The sequence below is a fragment of the Myotis myotis genome, unplaced genomic scaffold, assembly GCF_014108235.1.
Source record: "Myotis myotis isolate mMyoMyo1 unplaced genomic scaffold, mMyoMyo1.p scaffold_m19_p_10, whole genome shotgun sequence".
Lineage (NCBI taxonomy): Eukaryota > Metazoa > Chordata > Mammalia > Chiroptera > Vespertilionidae > Myotis > Myotis myotis.
The window spans coordinates 64,743,020-64,764,542 of record NW_023416314.1 but is presented as its reverse complement, the minus strand read 5'-3'; the positions used below and the strand labels follow the sequence as shown (position 1 = coordinate 64,764,542).

Below are 21,523 nucleotides of genomic sequence, written 5' to 3'. Positions count from 1 at the left end.
GTCCTTGAGCGCGCGTGCACGCGCCTATGCACAAACTTGCCTGCACTATTGTTACATAGTCTCACGCTCGGGGCTGGGAGTCCAGGAAAGGAAGGGGAAAGCGGAGCTTGGAGCGCTCCCAGGGGAGAGAAATGTTAAGGTCTGAGCCGTGGCACCAGGGACGCCACGAGGAGGCGGGGAGGGTGACCCAGGAGCCCACCTCCTCCGGAAAACTTGGGAGGGGGGGAACTGAACAAGTCCATGAGGTTCCACACACTAATGCGCCCCCACCCTCACCCCCCGGGATTTTTCTGGAAGCGAGGCGCCGCGAAGGCTATGGAACATAGTCCTGCGTGTCCCTCAAGGAGGGGCGGGGTCCGGGATGGAGGGGACTAGAGAGCCGCTCCCGCCTCCTAGTGGCCAGGAAAGGGTTACGTCGGCGAGCTAGGAAGCGAGGGAGGAGCCAGCGAGTGCGGGAAGGAGTGGGGGTGGTTGGGAAAAGCATCCTCGCTATCCCCACTCTCCCTCGGCTCGCAGCCGGGGCGCACGGACTGACCGACTCGCGCGCCGCCTGCGCCGCTGGGGAGCACCCTCACCGGGCTTCGACGGCTAGCTCCAGCCCTCCCCGCCCCGTCGCGCCCGCCCCGTCCCGTCGGGGCCGATGGCTCCTCCCGAGGCCCGCAGCCCGGGGGGCGCAGGGTAGAGCGCCGCGGCCCGGCCTCACTGCCCGGGGACTCCCGGGCCCCCGGAGCCCCGCGGAGTCCCCGCTGTCCGTCTGGCGGGCTCAGGGAGCGAGTGGGAGAGCCCCCCACCACCACCGCCGCCCCCTCTCCGCAGCGTCGAGACAAGATGCTGCCCGGGCTCGGGCGCCTGCTGCAAGGTAGGGATCCCTGCCCGCCGGAGGGCGGAGGAGGTACAGGGGAGGGGAGCCGGGCGCCCCTGCCCACAGGGCTGAGGTGGGGCAGTGGCCGGGTGTGGGGGTAGCCTGGCGAGGGGACAGCCTTAGCCCGGCCCCGCCCCCAGGGCTGCCGGCCGGAGAAGCGCACTCGATCGGAGCCTGCGGGGACGTGTGGGGAGCCGGTGACCGTGGAGGGACGCAGGGGCCAGGCGGGCCGGCCCGGAGGGGGGAGGGAGGCTCAGGTTCCGCTGTCCCGGCTCCACCTGCTCCCGGGGACGCGGAGGACTCGGGCCGGCTGGGGAAGCGCCGACTCAGCGACTCCTGTGCCCGGTGCCTCAGCACTTTCCAGTCACCTGAGAGGACAAGGGCTGTGGGCAGGGGGCTGCCTGTGAGCACAGGGGCGCAGGGGGAAATCCGAATGCGCCCCCGGTAGGACAGATGGTGGGCGCTGGGAATATATAGTTCCACGAATTGATTGACAGCCCAGGGTGTGGGCCAGAGACTGGGGGTGGGGTGGGGAAGGGGTGGGTGGGGAGGCGGATGGAAGGGGGTCGTCACGACGGGAGAAAGTGGTTAGGGAAGGAGGGAGGCTGGGAGGAGGAGGAGGAGGAGGAGGAGGAGGAGGAGGAGGAGGAGGAGGAGGAGGAGGAATAGAGGTTAGAAGGGACAAGCGTGGAGGGAAGCGGGACCCAGGTTAGGACCGAGGAAGAAGGAAGGAGAAGGTAGACCAGGTTAGGGAAGGGGGTGAACAGAAAACTAGGGACAAGCACCCAGAATCTGGGGACAGGGTCATGGGAAAGAGTCGGGGACCCTGGACACTGCAAGGAGAGGGGAGTGGGAAGACCAGAAACCAGAGGAGGACGGGGATGGTGGATAGAGACGAGTCCCAGGCACCGGGGAAGAGGACCGAGGATGAGCGCTGGGGTTGGGGATGGGTAACCATGGATGAGAGAGGGCTGGGAGTGGATGCCAGGGTGGGGATGGGGGCCGGAAAGGAAGGAAGGGGAGGAGGAAGAGAAAGGGGTGGAAGGGAGGGACGGGGTGGGGGTGGGGGGTGTTGCCAGGGATGAGACAAAGAGGCTTCTGGTAACCACTTCCACGTGGGAAGCCCTCCATTCCCAGAGCGCCTGCCCCTCACATCCCTTCTTTCAGGGAGTGGTCGGGGGCTCGGAGCTCAGGGCTTTGAGGGGTGGCCGTGGGGGAAGGGGGGGGACATTTGCATGGAGTGGCAGCCTCAGAGGGTGGGCACCCTGGCTGGCTCCACGCTGCCGTTTATATCTCGGGACCTCACGTCGGATCCTGCCGCCGCCGCGGTGACTGCTTATTTTGGGGTGTCACATTCTGGCAGAGTGAGAAGCGGTTTGCAGCAGCCTAAAACTCCCAGGCAGCGTCAGTGCCTCCCCAGGCCCCTGCGTCACCGGCACTGCCGCCACCTCCATCCCGCTCCTGGCTCCCACCTCCCGGTCCCTGTCCCCAGGCCCCAGCCTCTTCCCAGCCTTTTCTGCGTGGAGCTGTTGCTTCTCATCTGGGACCCTGGGTACCTCCTTCAGAGTCAGAGGCCTTGACTTCCCAGGCCACTCATTCTGCACCGGCCTCTCTGCCCTGTGGGTTGGTGCCCTGGCTCCTGCCTCTACCCGGGGTCCATCTGTTTCCTTTCACTGGAGCCTCTGAACCCAAGGGAGGCTCCAGGGGTGAGCACTGTGTTTCTGAGCCTTGGTTCTCCGGGTGATGGCCCAGATTCCTTGACAGTGGTCCCTCAATGAATGGATACTTCTTGGCTCTGGGCACCTCAGCCTTCTGGAATCGATACCATGTTCTGGCCTCTCTCCATCCCTCCTCTGGTCAGTTCTGGCCCTATCTCCTGGGCACTGGTCATCTCTCCTTGACTCCCAACAGCCTCGCCGCTAGAGCTGCCCTGACCTGGAGCCCAGGAGAGGAAGGTTGCAGAGAGAGCCTGATTCCCTCTTTGCCTCGACCCTGAACAGCCCAACAGACCCAGCGTCAGGGCTGGCCCAGCCCTGTGCACCTGGGCGCAACTTTAGTCCTCCCTTTCTCTCAAGGGCCACGTCTCTCGCACTCAGAGCAGTTTCCTTGGGTGATGTGAGGTCTCCCTTTGGACGTGCGCTTGTCCATCCCGGGTCCCGCCTATACCAGCTGCGTGGCCTGAGGCAACTCATTCCATGTTTCTGAGCCTCCCCCCTATCTTCTGCAGACTGGGGCCATTGTATGGATCTCGCAGGACTTATGTTGTATTCTATGTGCATAAAGACATGTACAAATAGTGTCTGGCACACAGTAGGTGCTTAGTAACAGATGGTTTCTGCCTGTCCCTGCTCTACACTCCCCTGCAACATTAGCCATTACCTGCAGACTTTAGAATAAAGGAGAAAAGAGAGGAAGGGGTGAGCAGAGAGGGTGGGGACACCTAGAAGGGGCTTTCCTCAGCCCATAGAGGAGGGGGGAGATGACATGAGGCTCCGAGAAAGGAATTGGAGGCGGACACCAGAGATTCGGTCAGAAACTGAGCCTTCCCCTCTCTAGCCTTCAATGGTGTTGCCTGGGCAGTAAGAGCTTTGCTCTGATGGCCGCTGAGGTGCCCCCTTCCAGCTCTGATGCCCTGTGCATCTTGCCCCAGTCTTTGCCAGGGATTCGCAAACTGAGGGCTGGGAGTGGGACTGTGGTCCTGGAGAGAGAGGAGGCCACAGGCCTGGAGAGAAGGACTGAGGGGGAAGAGCCCTGAGAAGCAGGGTTGGGGAGGGGACCATGGTGAGAAGGAAAAGGGCAGGGACAGGAGAGCAGAGGAGGAAGAGAAAGGCACAGCTCCCCAGCTCCCTGCCCACCCCCCTCAGTCCAGGAGCACTCCAGCCAGGCCTGGGGGCAGAGAAACCAGTGCCTCCCACCTCCCCCTCCTCCTGGCCTCCAGTGAGAGCTGCAGCCTGAATTATGGATGAGGCTCCTTGGGTTACAGCTGCTTTGCATGGCGGCAATGGCCAGAAATGGCAACAGAGTCACTGTTACGCAGCTGCTGTCATGGAGGGGCCCTGCTCAGGCTTGGGGAGGTGGGCCTTAATGGGAGAGACATGGGGACCCAGGGGAGGGGTGGGGAGAGAAGGGAGGAGCCCCTTATGTGGGCAAGGGGTGGCCAGGGAGCTGTGGGGAGAGGGATGCTGGCTCCCCCAAGCTGCTGAGCTCAGCCTCCAGCTGGGAGAGCCCCTGGTGCCACACCGTGGCCCCTGACTCTGCAGCGCTCCAGATTGCACATCCTTCCCTCGGTCTCTCCTGGGCCCTAGAGGCCGGGGGAGAGCAGTCCTCCCTAGGGCTGGCGGCCTTCAGGGCCCACACTCTTGGGAGCTTGTGGATAAGGGGTAGGGTTAAAGGGTCAGAGCAGGATTTGGCTTTCTCTGGTGTCAAGTCCTTGGGGAAGCGAGCTCAGAGGGTGACTCTGCCAGGAAGGGAAGTGCCCTGGCCAAGCATGAGGAGATTCCTTTCTGGTCCTTGCCCTGCCAACCACTTTGCTGTGTGACCTTGGGCAAGTCGCTTGCCCTCTCTGAACCCCAGTTGTGACTAAAGTAGAACAAGAGCTTGAACCAGATGGACTGGAGAACCTTCCCAGCTCTGGCATCTCCCGTGCTAGCCCCAAATCTCAGCCCTGCTGAAACCCACTGAGGTTCCCTACCCGCTCCCACATCCCACCCCTGCCAGGTTCTGATGAGGGGTGAGAGACATGCTCCTCCACCCCACGTGGCTCTGAAACACTCGGGAGAAAGTGATCGTGAACTGCCGCACGGGGGAGGGGTGCGAAGGGCCGAGAAACGCGGAGGTGGTGTGAACGAATAGCGCAGCAGCGCTGTGTCACTGAATATTACATCACACCCAGCCTACACACGCATGGGGCCGGCACTCGGCACTCACACACGCGTGGGGACAGCCAGCACATGCAGGGAGGATCGGGGATGCTCATGGTGAGGCCCCAAATTGAGGAGCTGGAGCGCCACATCGGCATGGGGTTCCCCACCCCTGCCTGTGTGTCCCCCATGGGAGGAAGTTCACGGGACATCCATAATGTCTACGCCACTCAAGCACGCTGGCTGTGCAGCTCTGCGTGTAGTGTGCACTGGGCTCAGACATAGACATTCACGCACAGCGCCAGGCATCACGTACAGTCATGCACCCCTCGGTCTTCCCCAGGGTCTCTGAACCCCAGGAAATAGGTCCTGGGTCCAAGGCCCACTCTTCCTCCCCTCGGCCTTTGATTCGCAAGAGATCTCAATTTAGCCCCAACCGGTCTCAAATGGGGGCGATTTTGCTCCCCAGGAGACATTTGGTAATGTCTGGAGACATTTTGGTTGTCATAATCAGGGGGAAGGTGTTACTGGCATCAAGTGGGTAGAGGACAGGGATGCTGCTAAACACCCTAAATAGGACACCGTATAGGACTGTCCCCCACAACAAAGAGCGATCGGCTCAACTTTCCATACGAAGGTTCTGAGGCCTGACAGTCAAACCCACCGTAGTGACAACAAGAACGGAAAAGACCACCACTCTGAAACAGCCTGCAGCATAGCAGTGCTTTCCACGGTGTCCTCCAGGCATTTCTTTCTTTATTTTTATTTTTTTAATATACCAGGGGTCTCAAAAAGTGGAAGTGGCCGGGGCCTCTTGCAATTAGGTTGTTTGTGCCCAGAACCCTCCCACCCAGGAGCCAGGCTCCTGGCCATTAGGGGTGGGTGGGCAGGCCCCTGGCGGGCACTCCTGCCCTTGCAGCCTGCCCAGAAAGGCCTGCCCCCTGTCCCCACAGGTCCCGCCTCAGCCTGCCTCCTGCTGCTGCTCCTGGCCCTGCCCCCAGCGGCCCCCAGCTGCCCCATGCTCTGTACCTGCTACTCGTCCCCGCCCACCGTGAGCTGCCAGGCCAACAACTTCTCCTCCGTGCCGCTGTCCCTGCCGCCCAGCACCCAGCGCCTCTTCCTCCAGAACAACCTCATCCGCACGCTGCGGCCGGGCACCTTCGGGCCCAACCTGCTCACGCTGTGGCTCTTCTCCAACAACCTCTCCACCATCTACCCGGGCACCTTCCGTCACCTGCAGGCCCTGGAGGAGCTGGACCTCGGTGACAACCGGCACCTGCGCTCCCTGGAGCCCGACACCTTCCAGGGCCTGGAGCGGCTGCAGTCGCTGCACCTGTACCGCTGCCAGCTCAGCAGCCTGCCCGCCAACATCTTCCGCGGCCTGGTCAGCCTGCAGTACCTCTACCTCCAGGAGAACAGCCTGCTCCACCTCCAGGTGAGCCACCCACCCGTGCGCAGGCCCCTGCACACACTCCCCTGCTTTCCCCTCACCCCTCTGCCCCTGTGTGTGTCCCTCCGCTCTCCCCGGCCCGCCCTTCCTGCCTCAGCATCTCAGCACCCTCTCCATGTCTGCCCCTTTTCTAAGTGTGTCCCTCGCACTTTCTCCAGGGGCTTTTCTCCCTTTGGTCTGTCTGTCCGTCTGTCCGTCTATGCCTGTTTGGTTCCCTTGCTGCCCCTCTCTCTCACTCCCTTATCCTCCACCCCCCCCCCCCCACTGTGTGTCCCCTTCTGCCTCTGCCTATCTTGCCTGTCTACCCCTCTCTGCCTCTCTCACTGACTTGCCTTCCCCATCTGTCCTCTGGTCTTCTGTCTGTCTCCATTCACACGCCCACTCCACACGCACCCCACGTCTGGTTGGTGTGCGTGTCTCTCTGTGATCTCTCCTTTTCCCCTCGTTTGCCTTCGGGGGCTCTGTCTCTCCCCAGGCGCCAGGCCTGAAGGCCTCTGTGGCTGCTTTCTCCCCACCCCACCTCCTCCCACTGCCGCTGGTGTCCCAGAGAAGGCCCCCCTCTCTCCAGCACACTGGCTAATGGGACAAGGGGAAACCCTACCCTTTCTAGATCCCCATCCCCAACCTGCTGTCTCACTGAAAGGGAAGAAGGAAAAAAAAAAAGGGTAAAGAGCTGTTAAGTAGCTGGAAGATGGATGCTCTGAAAACGGAAGGAATAACAGTAATTGCTATTTATTGTTATTATTATTGATCTAAATATTGTTTATTGTTGTTATTAAGCTGACTGTCTGACAGTCAAACCCTCCCATTCTATTTCCCCAGGAAGCAATAACACACCCTCCAAACCACCCTCCCTGGGCTCCACAGCCTCAGGCTGGAAGGGGGCTGGAATATCCAAACCCTCCCTCCCCCCACATAGATGGAAGGCATGCCTCCTCCCAGCGGGCTGGTGCCGATTTGAAAATCAGGTCAGGGTTTATGCTGATAAAGATAGTAACAATGGCAATAATAACTTAACAAACATGCACTGTGCACCCACTATGTGTAAGGTGCTGAGAATACAGCAGTTAACAAAACAAACAAAACCCCCTGCCTTCGCTGAGATAGCACTCTAGGTGGTGGAGAGAGACAGAAGTGAAATACGGTAGCCCCCCTCTTACCTATGGGAGATCCGGTCCAAGACCCCAGGGATGCCTGAAATCTCTGACAGTACGGAACCTTGTATGTACTATGTACATACACACCTATGATACAATTAGTTTATAAAATAGGCACAAAAAGATATAAACAATAATAACTAGCCCTGGCCGGTTTGGCTCAGTGGATAGAGCATCGGCCTAGGAACTGAAGGGTCCCGAGTTCGATTCTGGTCAAGGGCACATGCCCAGGTATCAGGCTCCATCCCCGGTAGGGGGCTTACAGGAGGCAGCCAATCCATGATTCTCTCTCATCATGGATGTTTCTATCTCTCTCTCTCCCTCTTCCTTCCTCTCTGAGATCAATAAAAATATATTTTTAAAAAATAATACTAATAATAAAATAGAACAAGTATAACAACATACTGTAATAAAAGTTACGTGGATGGCTTTGAGGCCATAATTAAGTGAAACAGGGGGACTTAAACACAGGCACTGTGGGATCACGACACTTGATCTGACAACCGAGGCGGCTACTCCTAGTAAGTGTCTAACAGGCAGGTAGCATATGCAGCATGGAGACGCTGGGCAAAGGGATAACACATCTGGGTGGGATGGCTTCGAGATTTCTCCACGCTAAATAGACCAGCACGCAATTTAAAACTTATCAATTGTTTATTTCTGGAATTTCCTATTTAATATTTTTGGACCATGGTTAACTGCAGGTAACTGAAACCATGGAAAGCAAAACCGTGAAGGGGAGTGGGGGACTGCTGTCCATAGTACGCTGGAAAAAGATGTCGTGTTATTATGATTGCACCAATAATGATGGTAGTACCCACTACCACTTAGTGGACACACTATGCGAAGGCCTTTATGGGAATTGGGCGCTATGCTAAGGCCTTTATAGGTATCAACTCTGCCACTTACAAGTGTGTGACATTTTTCAATCCCCCTGAGCCTCAGTTTTTCCATTTGTAAATTAGGGGTAGCACCAGCCCATCTCCTAGGGATTTCATAAGTGTAAGTGCATGAATAATTTGTAGAGCGCTTGGAATAGTGCTTGGCATGCGATACGCACTATATAAATGCTTGTTAAAATACTATTTTAAAAGAGGCAAGCCTCATTTAACATTGATCTCAGTGAAATAGCCCATCTTGGACTTCATCTTGAAGATTTGGGTCAACGTCAAGGGTGATGCCCAGGCCATGGGTGGATCCTAGAAAACTCCCTCTTTTCTTTCCTTCCCAAATTTGCCTTGCACCTCACAGTGTCCAAAGCACGCTCAGCCACCTCACCTCATTTCCACAGCCCTGTCAGGAGATGCTTACACCTCCCCACAGATGAGGAAACTGAAGCCCAGGGTCCCAAGAGTTTGTAGATATAAGGCCTCTTCACATGAAGTCTCTTAAACCATTGCCGATATGACTGGGGGCTCCCATGTTCTCAGCAGCACGTTTAACCTCACAAAAGCCTGGCAGTAGAGACAGTTAGGGACAGTAGGGACACGAAATGAAGTTCCTGAGGCCACCGAACCAGGCAGAGCTGGTGGTACTAGAACCTGCGTGGGCTGATGACATTTCAGGCCATTTTCATCACTCAGAACTCTCCACTAGGGTCTGTCTGAGTGGAGGGGGGTGGTACCCTGAAGTACAGCAGCATGAGCTCATTTTTGAAGGCTCTCGCCTTGGAGTCTACCAGATGTAGGTTCAGATCCTGGCTCCTATATGACTTTGGACAAATTATTAAGGATCTTCCCATCTCCATGTCCTCATCTGTAACATGGCCACCTTAATAGGGTTAGCACAGGGCCACACTCAGGTACTGCCACTGACACCTGACCTCCTCAGCATTTATCAGTGGCTCACAGTGAGACAGCTAGGGTCAGAGGGCCTGAGTTGGAATCCCTGCTCTGTTGTTTCCTGACTTTTTTAACTTAAGGCATGATGCCTCTCCTCTCTGAACCTCAGTGTCCTCATCTTTAAAGTGGAAATAATAAAAGTCATCCTTTCCACAAAGAACGGCTGTGCAGAGTAAATGAGTTGTGTAGATACAGCACACAGTTCAGTGCTGAATAAACCCTGTCATTAGAACCTGATCCGCCACTGACTCCGAAATGGGAAGTTGGTTCTATACACCCCTGGCATGAATGGCATGGCATCTTCACACCAGGCCCTTTATAGAGAAAGGAAGGGAGGGAGGAAGGGAGGGAGGGAGAGAGGAAGGAAGGAAGGAAGGAAGGAAGGAAGGAAGGAAGGAAGGAAGGAAGGAAGGAAGGAGGAGGGAGGGAGGGAGGGAGGGAGGGAGGGAGGGAGGGAGGGAGGGTCAGCCTCTGCCTGTGAACTGCCTGGAGGAACTAGGCTGGGAGATACCACCGGTGGGGGAGGAAACATGGGCTGGGGTGATGTCCACAGAATGCAGGTGTGCCCCAAGATAGGGCTGGGCCTCCCCAAGAGGGAAGCTTTGGAGGAGGCAAGAGGACCACAGCTTTTAATGATGAGGAAGGTGGAAATGGAAATGGGGTGGGCTGGAGGTTCTCACAGACTGTCTTCTGTGTGCCAGGTACTGTGCCAGGTGAGTTCATTCATCAACAGATGTGTATTGAGTACCTACTGCATGCCAGGCAGTGTTCTGGGTGCCAGGGACTCAGGGGGGAACAAAAACAATCTCTCTGCTCTCCTGGAGTGTATTTCCTACTCGAAAGGAACCAGAACCTTTCACTCATTACAGCAGCCTGCATGGTGCATAAGAGCAGCCATTGTACTCAGGCACATCTGAGCCTGAATGGCAGCCCCACCTCCAGTTTGCTCTGTGGCTTTGGGCAAGTTACTTCACCACTCTAAGCCTGAATGGCCCCCTCTGTAACACGGGGGAAATGCCCTGTGCCTCCGGGGTTTATTGGGAGGGCTCGAGGAGATGCTACTTGAAGAGGGCTCAGCAGTGTCTCATTCAGAGTAAGTGTAACGGACAACTAGTGGGTCCAGGCCACCTGTCACTACGTGAGCCAATTAAGCAGACAGGGTTGAATCGTTTAGGAGCATTTATTCCAATAATGCTGGCAGTATGGGAGAGCAGCAGGTCATCCACAAAAATCTGCGCTCCCCTCCCCACAAGCCATCTGCTTATATTGGGTAGAAGGGCAAAGATTATGTGGGAAGGTAGGAATTACAGGCATGGGAAAGTAGGCACGGGATAATGGTTACAGGTTACAGGCCATGTGGGCTTGGACAGGGGGCTAAGGGGATTGTAAAGGGCAGGCACCTCCAGGACTAGATTGTTCCAGCCATGAGGTTGTAGGCAGCTCTTGGGAGAGGAGGATGGACTTCATCCCAATGTTAATTCCCATGTCCCAGGGTGTACAACTGTCAGCCAGGTGAGAATGTGCTTTCTCTAATCAGAACAGAACAATCACGGTTAACAGAGCATGATTAATATTTCTCATAATTATAGCTAGTCCCCAATATTCTATTTCTGCCCCTAACATAAGCATCATTTCCCCCCATTTAACAGCTGAGGACACTGAGGCTCAATGAAATAAGGCATCAGCCCAATTCAGCCTAGAATTGGCCCAGGTCTGTCTGACTCAAGTGTAGCCGTTCAGAACCCTGTCTCCAGAGTTCGTGTCCACATTCTACTACATGTTAGCTGTTGAAACCTAGGCTTGCCCTCTCCCAGCTTCCCTTTCCTAATCTCTGAAAGGGGAGATAATAACATCTGCTTCATAGGGTTGTGATGATCAGGTTGCTACAGGAGACGTGTGTAGCGCAGAGCTTGGCCCATAGTGAAAGCTCAGTAAGTCATCTGCTTGCCTATGCTGACGCAGACCATGACAATGACACCAGGCATAGGTTCATGATCTCTGTGAGGGGGGGAGGGGGGGCTGGCACAGAGGAGGCACTCAATACAGCTTTGTTGAATGAATGAGGTACATTCCAGGATTCACTCACTCATAAATATCAGATGAGGATGGATCTTAATGATCAACTATCTCAAGTCCCTTGTTTCGCAGATAAAAAAAAAAAAAAAAAAAACTGAGACTCAGAGAGGTTCCTGGAGCTGCCCAAGGTCACACAGCTCAGCCACTGGTGCCAAAGACTGGAGCTTGGGAGGGGTGGAAGGAGGCAAGGTTAAGAACAGGATGCTGTCCAGAGAAGAGGGCAGGGATGCTGCGTTGAGATTCCATATGGATGTGAAGAGCTGTAAACTGGCTGGGGGAGGTGAGGGAAATGTGGTTTTGGAAATGGAAGAAGATGACTTTAGCAGCCACTCTCAGCCCAGAGGGAGGGAGCGATAGGGAGGGTAGTGGGGGAGGGCGAGGGCTGTGAAAGTCAAGAGCTTATTAATGCACAGAGAAGGTTTTAACAGTGGAGAGAGGACTGGATTTGAGAGCTGCAGCTCAGGAAGTGGCAGCGGGATTTGGCAACAGCTTGGATGGGGGGAGGGGAAATGGACCCCCAAGCTGAGGTTCAGGGAGGAAAGGGGCAGAACTTTTGCAGAGGGAAAAGGGGGAAGGAGAGGAGGGTAGAATCAAGGAATTTTGTAGCCCAAAAATCGGGGCTGTGGGCCAAAGGCGCCTGAATTCCCTAGGGGCTCTGAACCTTTGATCTTCTCTTCCTGACCCTCCCAAGCCAAACTCCATTACCTGTGCTTCCTCAACCCCACCCCCCCACTAATCCTCTCACAGGTATCTCTGAGCGTGTCCCACTCTTAATGACACCCATAAAAAAGAGAGACCCTGGCTAGGTGTTTGAATAGAAGGGACTCAGAGCCCACTCTCAGAGTGGACCAGAAAGAGGACAAGGGTACCAAGCTAAATTGGGCCACAGAGGTCCAGGGAGCCCGCTAGAGACCTGAGCTGAGCATGGGGGAGGCACAGGGAGTGGAGAATGCTGGTGTCAGAGGCAGCCGAGAAGGTTGAGGGGGACGGATCTCAATGTGGCCAAGAGGAGGGTTCTTGGCAGGCTCAGTTCCTGTAGCGGAGAGGGCGGAAGCCAGATGGGAGGGGGCGAGAACACGCAGGAGCACAGGAAGGTGGAGGCTGTGGGTGTGGGCGGGGAGTCAATGCCCTGCCCCCACCTGAGAGCCTTTGACCAGACTCCTGGGTGGGGTAGGGGGGTCATCCCCCCAGACAGGGAAGGGTGGGAGAGCCACAGTCGGGAAACAGGTCCCCCAGGGTGCGCTGGCTTGAGCATAGAGGATGCCTGTGTCCCTAAGAACCAGACCTCCTGGGCCCGCTGACCACAGGGATGTCCTGCATCACTGAGGCAGGGCCTCAGTCCTGGGGCTCTGGTCCCCTCTGGCAAACTCTCCATCTCTCTGGGCCTCAGTGCTCTTCTCTGTAAAAAGTGGGCTGGGCTGGTGGACCCTGGAGCTGATCATCACCTTAGTGAGCTGGTTAAAATGCAGAATCCAGTCCCTGGGCCCTCCCACCCATGGAGCATAGCCACTCCCCCACGCCCACACCCCCCTTCATTCTGAACCACAGTCCAAGATGATCATGGCCTGATTTGGGCACTGCCCAGCCCCAGACAAGTGGGACAGCCCTTCTAAGGGGGCAGTGACGTAGGACATCAGGCAGCAGCCTTCTTTCCCCTCCCTGGCTGCCTTTGGGGGTGGGGGAGAGCTGACACCTTGGTCCCCTTAATATCTTAGCCTAATAGCAGGACTCTTGGACCCCGGAGAGCTCCTCAGTTATCTGAGCCTCTATTGTAATAGCCATCATTTGTCGAGGGTGGTGGAGGTCCCTACCAGGTCCTTACAGCATGATCTCATCTACCCTTCCCCCAGCCTCTGAGTACTCTCCAAGTTATACAGACTGAGGAAACAAGAGGCTGTAAGAGGCTAAATAACTTGCCCAAAGTAACGCAGCTGGGAAGAGGGCAAGATGAATGGGCACCAGGGGCTGTGACTCCTGAGCCTGTGGGCTTCATCATTGGACTGGATACCAGTGTGCCAGGCACTGTGCCCAGCACTTCGCCATCTGATCTTTATGGATCATCTTCTTTAATCCTCAGAACAAGCCCATGAGGAGGCACACTCATCGCCATTTCATCGATGAGGCAACAGGCTTAGAGAGATTACTGGCTTGGCCAAGTTAAAGATAATGGCCAACTCCTCGAATGCCTCCCACATGGAAACCTTGTTCTAAGCACCTTAACACGTGCTGCTTCATTTAATCTCCACATCTTACAGATAAAGAAACAGAGGCATAGGGATACTGTGACTTGCCCAAGGTGGCACAGCCAGCTATGATAGATCCAGGGTTTGACGTCAGGAGGTCAGGCTCCTCTGTCTGCACAGTGAACAAGTGTCTTCTTCTCCGAGTGTGGTCCCCGGACCAGCAGAGGCAGCACCTCCTGGGAACTTGTAGACAGGCAGATTCTCGGGCCCCACCTGCTACATCACAAACTCTGAGGACAGCGCTTCGGGATCCCCGGGGATTCTGATGGTCCCTAAAGTTTAAGGACCACTGGCCTCAATTACATCACCTTTTCCACAGTAACTTCTAACTATGTTAGAGGAGGCAGGATTCAAACCCAGGACTCCAAAAGGAAAAGCCAAGTTGGCCCTAGCTGGTTTGGCTCAGTGGATAGATAGACCATCTGCCTGCAAACTGAAGGGTCCAGAGTTCTCTTCCAGTCAAGGGCACACGCCCCCGGGTTGCGGACTCCAGCCCCAGTAGGGGGCGTGCAGGAGACAGCCGATCAATGATCGTCTCTTATCATTGATGTTTCTATCTCTCCCTTTCTCTCTGAAGTCAATCAATGTATATTTAAAAAGCAAAAGAAACGTCAAATTGTTTCCCACAGCGTTCCCCTTCCTTCCCCACCTGTCTCAGGACCTCTCTCTTCTCCACCTCTTCTCCCAGGATGACCTGTTCGCGGACCTGGCCAACCTGAGCCACCTCTTCCTGCACGGGAACCGCCTGCGGCTGCTGACGGAGCACGTGTTCCGCGGCCTGGGCGGCCTGGACCGGCTGCTGCTGCACGGGAACCGGCTGCAGGGCGTGCACCGCGCGGCCTTCCGCGGCCTCAGCCGCCTCACCATCCTCTACCTGTTCAACAACAGCCTGGCCTCGCTGCCCGGCGAGGCGCTGGCCGACCTGCCGGCGCTCGAGTTCCTGCGGCTCAACGCCAACCCCTGGGCGTGCGACTGCCGCGCGCGGCCGCTCTGGGCCTGGTTCCAGCGCGCGCGCGTGTCCAGCTCCGACGTGACCTGCGCCACGCCCCCGGAGCGCCAGGGCCGGGACCTGCGCGCGCTCCGCGAGGCCGACTTCCAGACCTGCCCGCCCGCGGCGCCCACGCGGCCCGGCAGCCGCGCCCGCGGCAACAGCTCCTCCAACCACCTGTACGGGGTGGCCGAGGCCGGGGCGCCCCCCGCCGACCCCTCCACCCTCTATCGAGACCTGCCCGCCGAAGACCCGCGGGGGCGCCCGGGCGGGGACGCGCCCACCGAGGACGACTACTGGGGCGGCTACGGGGGCGAGGACCAGCGCGGGGAGCAGACGTGCCCGGGCGCGGCCTGCCAGGCGGCCCCGGACTCCCGCGGCCCCGCGCTCTCGGCCGGGCTCCCCACCCCTCTGCTTTGCGTCCTGCTCCTGGCGCCCCACCACCTCTGACTGCGGTGCTGGGACTGCAGAGGCCGGGCTGGCCCCCAGCCCCCAGCCCCCAGCCCCCAGCTGCAGCTCGGGCCCAATCCCCGCCCCTGGCCTTGCTGCCTCCCTCTCCCCTCCCTGCTCCGCCCTCCCCTGGGACCCGGCCGCCTCTCCCTGCCTCCTGGGATGCTGGCTTAAGACTATCCCAAGGGGCTGTGTGTCTGGTGGCTCAGTCCCATTCTCCCCAACTCTGGCCATGAACTCGGTCCCATCCCACGGTGGGGTGGGGCATCCCAGGCCGGCGCTGACCCTTCTCGCAATGCCCACCGCGGACTGGGACTCGAGAGGAACTTTGTGTGCAGTGCATCTTCCACCAGCAGAGCCTTCAGAAGCTCCGGAAGGGAGCCCACCCAGGAGCCCTGCGGAGGGATGCCCCGGGGGGCCAGGCTGACCCTGGGCCCCTGCTTCTCTAGCCCCTCTCAGTCTCCCGACACGGGAGGAGTACTTTTCTCCTACGTCTACCCGGGACACTTTTTAGGGTGCCTGGAGAGATCTTTCCTCTCCACCGTGGCCCCTGTGTGGTGAAGATCAACAGAAGTTGTTTGGGGGGGAAATTTATTAAAAATTCTATTATTTTATCTCCTCTGTAAGGTTTGTTGGCTCGGGACCTCAAAAGTGGGAGAAGGGCAAGGAACCACCAGGATTTCAGGGCCAGGAGGATTAGAGAAAGGGGGGCCCATTGTGCCCTTGAAGAGCTTCTTGCTCCCCCTGGGAGAAGAGGCTGCGCCTGAGGAACAGGGGTGTGGCCTGGAGTCCCAGGCAGGCCAAGATGGGGGCTGACAGCACCTCCACTCCTCTTTGTCCAGGAGAAGTGGCTCCAGCCGACCCTGACTTGTGTGGTGCCCAGGGAGCTAAGCCTGGGCAAGGCCTCCAGCCTGGCTGGCTCCCTCCCAGTTCCCACCTTCTTGCAAGGAGGAATCATAGCCATCCATGGTCACAGCCAGCCCAAACACGACTTAGAGCAAGTCCGAAAAAGACACCTCTTCTGCAGGGGAATCCAGCCCCACACCAGACCACACACTCAGCAAGCAGAGCCTCAGGCTGGATTTCAGCTCCCACGTGCCCTCCGCTGAGTGCCCGTGCACAGTGCACAGTCTGCACACCGGTACACAGCCCTGCAGCCAGCCCGTCCCTGGCTCCTGCGATGGACCACGTCAGAGAACCAGTTCTCCAGGTTAGAGGAGAAACCAAGGGGCTGGGTGACCAGAGAGACAAGAATCCTATGTTGGGGTGCCTTGCTGGCTTGAAGCATGCTCAGAAGCTTCATCTGCCCATGTGGGGAGGAGAGACTGGAGTAAGGGAAGAGCCTGGGCTAAGAAGGACCTACGATGGAGGTTAGGCATGTTAGGGGTGAGGCTCATCAGACAGAAGCATGAGGAGATGTCCGATGGTTTAAATTTAGGGTTAAGAATCTAACTTGGGAGGTGGGAATGGAAAGAGGGGACCTGGATGCCAGGGTTCATGGAGGATGAATGCTGAGATTATGTGACTCTGGCCAGGCAAGTCAGAAGGAAGATGAAATGAGATGAGGTAGCAGAAACAGGAAGGGCTCAACATCTAAGGCCTGAGGCAGGTGGACTTTGGGAAAAGGTGTGGGGGTAATGAGAGCAACCAGCTAGTCAGGAAGCAGGGGGTCTCTGAGGCTGGGGTGTCACAGGGGCCTGTGTCAGGCTGGCTTTGCAGAGGCTAATGTTGGGGGGGAGGAGGACACAGCCAGGCAAGAGCTCTGATGGGGGAGGGGCTGCCGGGGCCTGGGCAGGGGGAGGGAGGATGCTGGTAAATCAGCAGCAGGCTGTCCAGGTCACGGAATTATCGTTGTGAAATATTCATGGGCCTTCGGTCCAGATGCTATTTCAGAACAGTGAGAGCAAGAGGAGTGTGTGAGCCTCAGGAAGAAGCCTACAGCGATGCCACTTTCCCCCACCCTCACCCCCACCAGCCCAGACAGACCCACGGACGCCCATCACGTGCACTCCCACGCTCGCACGCTCTCTCACACACATTCCCACAGAGCCGAGCTACAGAGCACGTGCAGGCATGCCAACACCCACGGGTCCCACAAAGGGCAGATGCACCCCCAACACTGACATGCACACAGCCACTCACACAGGACCCCACACAGAGCCACCCACAGAGATCTCACACACACACCGACCCCCAGCCTCTCCAAACCTCCCAGATTCACTACTTTCATACACCCTGAAATGGGAGGGACTATAACGGCCACCCAGTCCAGTGCTCTGATGGGGAAACTGAGGCCCAGAGAGAAGGGACTTGTCCAAGACTCCCCAGCATAAAAGAAACAAAACTCATTCACCTCCCCCATTCTGTGGGTGTACCCACATTCTGTGTTCTCCTGCCTTCCTGACACCCAGCCTAAATGTAGTTATCTCCTCCCCTCTCTAATCTCTTACATCTACTCACCCGGTCCCTCTCCAGCCCCAGTCCATCCCTTCCTTTCCATTCTCCCTGCCACCTCCCTGCTTCATCTCATTACCTCATGCCTAGAAATGCAGGAGAAAATAGCACCAACCTCCTCTCCAGTTTTCCTACATTCAGTCTCTCTCTCCCTCCCACCAGCCTGCCATGGTGGCCAGATTCAGGCTCGCTGAAAGGTGCATTAGGTCCCTGTGTCACTCAGGAACCTACAATGACTCCCTATTACCTACAGGTTAAAGGTAAAACACCTTAGCAAAGCATCCAGGATCCTTCGGAGTCTGGTACCAACAGCCTTTCTAGTTTTGTCTCAGGGCCATGTCCCAAACCTCCACTCCAACTAGAATGATTGCATACTTGATGTTGGCCATCAGTTATAATGCACTTGAAGCCTATAACTGACCTTGAACTCCCCATTAGGTCCCTCAATCTTCCCCAAACTAGGAACCCTCTCTCACTCTCCTCAGGTGCCGACTCCAAAGCCCTTCCCCAAGGCCAATGCTGCATCTCTCTAACCTTATCAATAGGGATTCTTTTACTGTCCTTCAGAGCTGCAGGCTCAGGCTCAGGCTCAGGCTCAGGCTCAGGCTGCCTCCAGGCAGGTGGCTGCCTCCTACTGGCCACTTGGTAATCACAGCCAGGCTTCAGTATCCTGAACTGAGAGTGAGCATCCGTCTGTCCGGGGAGAGGAATAAAAGGCCGCCAGATGACCAGGTTTATAAGCCCTTAAGCCTCTCAGGTTCTTACACTGGGAGTGGGAGCAGGGTTCTGCGCGCTGCTTTCTGAGCTGCTGGCTCCTGAGTTTAGCTCCGTAATCCATAAGAGAACCCCCCTCCTGTGGAATACAAAGACTTGGGGCTCCCAGGACCCTGCTGAAGGGAAATTCGCCCACCAGGCTCTGAGAGGCCACAATGCCAGGGACAGTCCAGGTGGCAGGCCCAAGGTCCAGCAGGGGTCAAGTTTCCACATGAATTTTTAATGCTTCCAGCCAGACCTGTCAGATGTTCCGAAACCTGAGCATCTCCTTTCATCTCTGGACATGATGCCCTTCCCAATCCATTGCCCCTGGGGGAGAGGCAGGGAGGGCAGGTCTGGGACAGCTACCCAGCAGCCTCTGGAGACATGATTCTGGGCAAGCAAAAGGGTGAATAACCTAGTTATTCTTCCGCTTACTGTGTGACCTTGGGGGAGTTACTTAACCACTCTGAACATCCCTTGTGTTTTCTGTTTTCTTTTTCTTCTTTATAATTTGTAACCTGGGAGCAATAGTGCCTGTCTAAATTGGGCAGCTGTGTTAAGTCAGTGCATAGCCCATGGAAAGGTGACCTACATGTTCGCTGTTATTATCTTTCCTCCTGCCTCCCTCCTTCTGTTTTTTTCCAACCCCATGGTGCCTCTACCTCTTTCCTTTGGAGGTGGGGACTTGGGTTGGCTCTGCCATCCCCTGCTAAGATCCAAACTGCCCACCGCAGGACCCTTTGGCCTTGCTAGAAACTTTGGGTGAGGAGGAGGAAGGGAAGAGACGTGAGGCTCGGCTCGGGGAGAGAGAGGAAGATGGAGAAGCAGAGCCGAGGGGAGGGAAGCAGGCAGCAGACAGTGGAAGGGTAAGACCCTGCTCAGAGAAACAAGAGCTAGGAGCAGACTCTTTCTCTCTCCTCCTCTTCTCCCTCCTCCTCATCCCTCCCTTCCCTCCTTCCTGGCAACTTCTCCACACCTGGTCCTATCCTCCTGGGAGCAGAGATGGCCACCCTGAGTAGGGGTGAGGTCAGGAGCATGGAGGAAGGCCTGGGAGGCGGCAGGGCTGTTGAAGGGAGTATGCCCAGGGTTCCAGCCCACGGGTTCCCTGCACCATGTTTCTAGGGGCTTTGACATCACACCTGGGTCGGAAGCTGCTGAATGCAGATTCCTGAGTCCCTCGGACCTGCCGAATCGGATCTCTAAGGGGCCCTGGAATCTGCATTCCAACACTCGGGGTGGGTGACGAAGCAGTCTAAAGGTTGAGAAACATTTCCTTCAATGTGGGTGGTCGGTGGGGGTGCGGGTGTAGACAGCAGAAAGCAAAGGAAGAAATGTTAGGTCCCGCCCCCTCCACGCAGACTTGATGGGAGTTACAGACAAGACTCCTGCTTGGAGAGGGTGATGCCAGCGATGGGGAGCAGAGGACACGGAGGCAGAGGAGGAACGGGGGACTCGGAGAAGGTGACACCCAGAGTACGCAGCCGCGGAGGAAACAGACTTGTGGGGGACCCCCTCTAACCCCCGCCCCTCCTGACGATCTGAGAGACTGAACTTCTGGTCTGGGATGCGGAGACCCTGCAAGAGGAGTGCCAGGGAGGACACCTCCCAACTCCAAGGACCAGCGCCCCGGCAGAGGGGCGATGCGCACGGATACGGGGTACACACCCGCCACTCTCCGGCCGGAGCCCTCCACCCTCCGCTCGGAGCTGGCTCGGGTCCCGCGCCGGCTGACCTCCCGCCCCCTCCCCACACCCCCTCCCCGCTCATCTGCATAAAGTTCCAATTAGCACTCCTTCCGACAGCTACTTAAGCTCCCCGAACACGCTCCGAGCTCCGGAGCCCTCTTCCCGCCGCCCCCTCGCCCCCGGAGTGCGGCCCCGTTAACCGCACAACATGGGCAGCTCCCAGAGGCCTCGACCCCGCGGCCTGGCCAGCGCCGGGTTGGGGGGGAGGAGGGGCTCGGGGAGTCGGGGGCGCCCCCGGGGCGGGCGATGGCGCGGCAGGTTCTGTCGCAGGCCAGAGGCCGAGGCGCTCCGGAGAAAGACAGGCGCTGCCCCTCCCTCTTTCTGGGAAGAGTTGGGGAGGGGGCCTCTCCTGGGAGACTCGGGGCGTCGAAATTCTTGGTTCCTCATCCGCCGGCCCCCGCACCCCTCCTCCTCCCGCCACGTACCCTCTCCCCTCCCCAGCCATCTGTTCCACTCGGCAGCGCAGCGACAAACACGGCTCCCGCTCGCTTCCGCCCCTGCCCAGCCCCCTCCCCAAGCTCCCCACCCGGTTGGGGGAGTGAGACGACACCCTCCCCCAGGAGGCCGAGGTTTCTGCGGGCACCGCCCACCCGGCCCCGCGCCCCAGCCCGGCAGGGGCCCGCGCCCAGATCCCCTCCCTCGGTCTCCAGGGTCGGAGGGGCTGGAGGTCCCGCTGGAAAAGGTGGGGACCGGGTAGGGCGTGGGGAGATCTCGAAGGAGGACCGAGCAAGCCAGGGTAGGGGCTGAAGGTCAAGACCCAGGGGACAGACTCCTGGGCAGCGCGCGCGCGGGCAAGGGCGCAGGTTCCCTTCCCGGCGCGCCTCCCCCGGCCACCCCTCCCCACGAACCCGCTCCTCGTCCCAGCCGCAGCCACGCAGCGCCGCCTGCTGGGCACACCGCGTACCCCGCGCACACGCTGGGCTCCGTGGCCGCCCTTACCCGGAATCCGTGGGATCCCACTGCCATTCAGCACAGCGACCAACCTCCACCAGCCAACCAACACCAAAGCTCAGAAATCAAGGGGCGGACAGAAAGTGCAGTGACACCGGACAGGCACTCTGGCAACCCACCCAGCCCGTTGGTGGGTGCCATTCTGATTGGGTACTTTGCCAAAAGGGCAGTGCCAGAATCCAGGAGACTGGGCTCGGATCTGCTATGTGGCTTTGCCAAGTCTCCAGACCTCTCTGGACGTATTTTCTCATCTATAAAATGGGTGGGTGAGTCTTTTGTATTAACGTCCAAAGAGAGTTTAAGACGCAGGGCCGGCTTATCTGTCTGTAGTACTGCCTTCTCAGCGCTAACATTGGGTGGTTTTCCAAGCTTTTTTTTTTTTGAGGGGGGAAGGTGGGTAGGGCCTTTGAGGTCACTGTCAGCCCTAAGGACAGCTGAGAGCTGGGCTGAGGAGCCTGGCCTTCCTTCTGCCCCTGGCTGCCCTGTGGTTGGGCCTCCGCAGCCAAACCTGCCCAGGTTCCAAGCTCAGCTCCACCGCCACCAGCTGTGTCCTCTGGCCTTGTGCCCTGAACTTTCAGCGTGGCGCTAAGGACCGCTGGGCTGCAGTTAGGATGAAATGAGATACCTGTGCAGATCAACAAACCATCGTGCCCCTTCCTGCCCCCTCCCTCATTCTGTGACTTACTCTAG

General features: G+C 57.7%; 1 protein-coding gene across 2 annotated transcripts; it reads left to right on the top strand.

The window, feature by feature from the left end:
- The first annotated feature begins 479 nt into the window (after positions 1-479).
- Positions 480-15,541, top strand: RTN4RL2 (reticulon 4 receptor like 2). 2 transcript variants are annotated; one of them, XM_036325842.1, is made up of 3 exons: positions 480-859; positions 5,676-6,157; positions 14,178-15,541. In XM_036325842.1, the coding sequence occupies exons 1-3, from the start codon at positions 829-831 to the stop codon at positions 14,925-14,927; spliced, it is 1,263 nt and encodes a 420-aa protein (XP_036181735.1). In that variant the 5' UTR covers positions 480-828; the 3' UTR covers positions 14,928-15,541. The 2 variants fall into 2 exon arrangements, with proteins under 2 accessions (XP_036181735.1, XP_036181734.1); XM_036325841.1 differs by having other exon boundaries at positions 14,148-15,541.
- The last annotated feature ends 5,982 nt before the right edge of the window (positions 15,542-21,523 follow it).

Coding starts and splice junctions, on each gene's coding strand:
- RTN4RL2 (XM_036325841.1), top strand. CDS start 829: ATGCTGCCCGGGCTCGGGCGCCTGCTGCAAG. Junction 860..5,675: donor GCTCGGGCGCCTGCTGCAAG/GTAGGGATCCCT, acceptor CTGTCCCCACAG/GTCCCGCCTCAGCCTGCCTC. Junction 6,158..14,147: donor ACAGCCTGCTCCACCTCCAG/GTGAGCCACCCA, acceptor CACCTGTCTCAG/GACCTCTCTCTTCTCCACCT.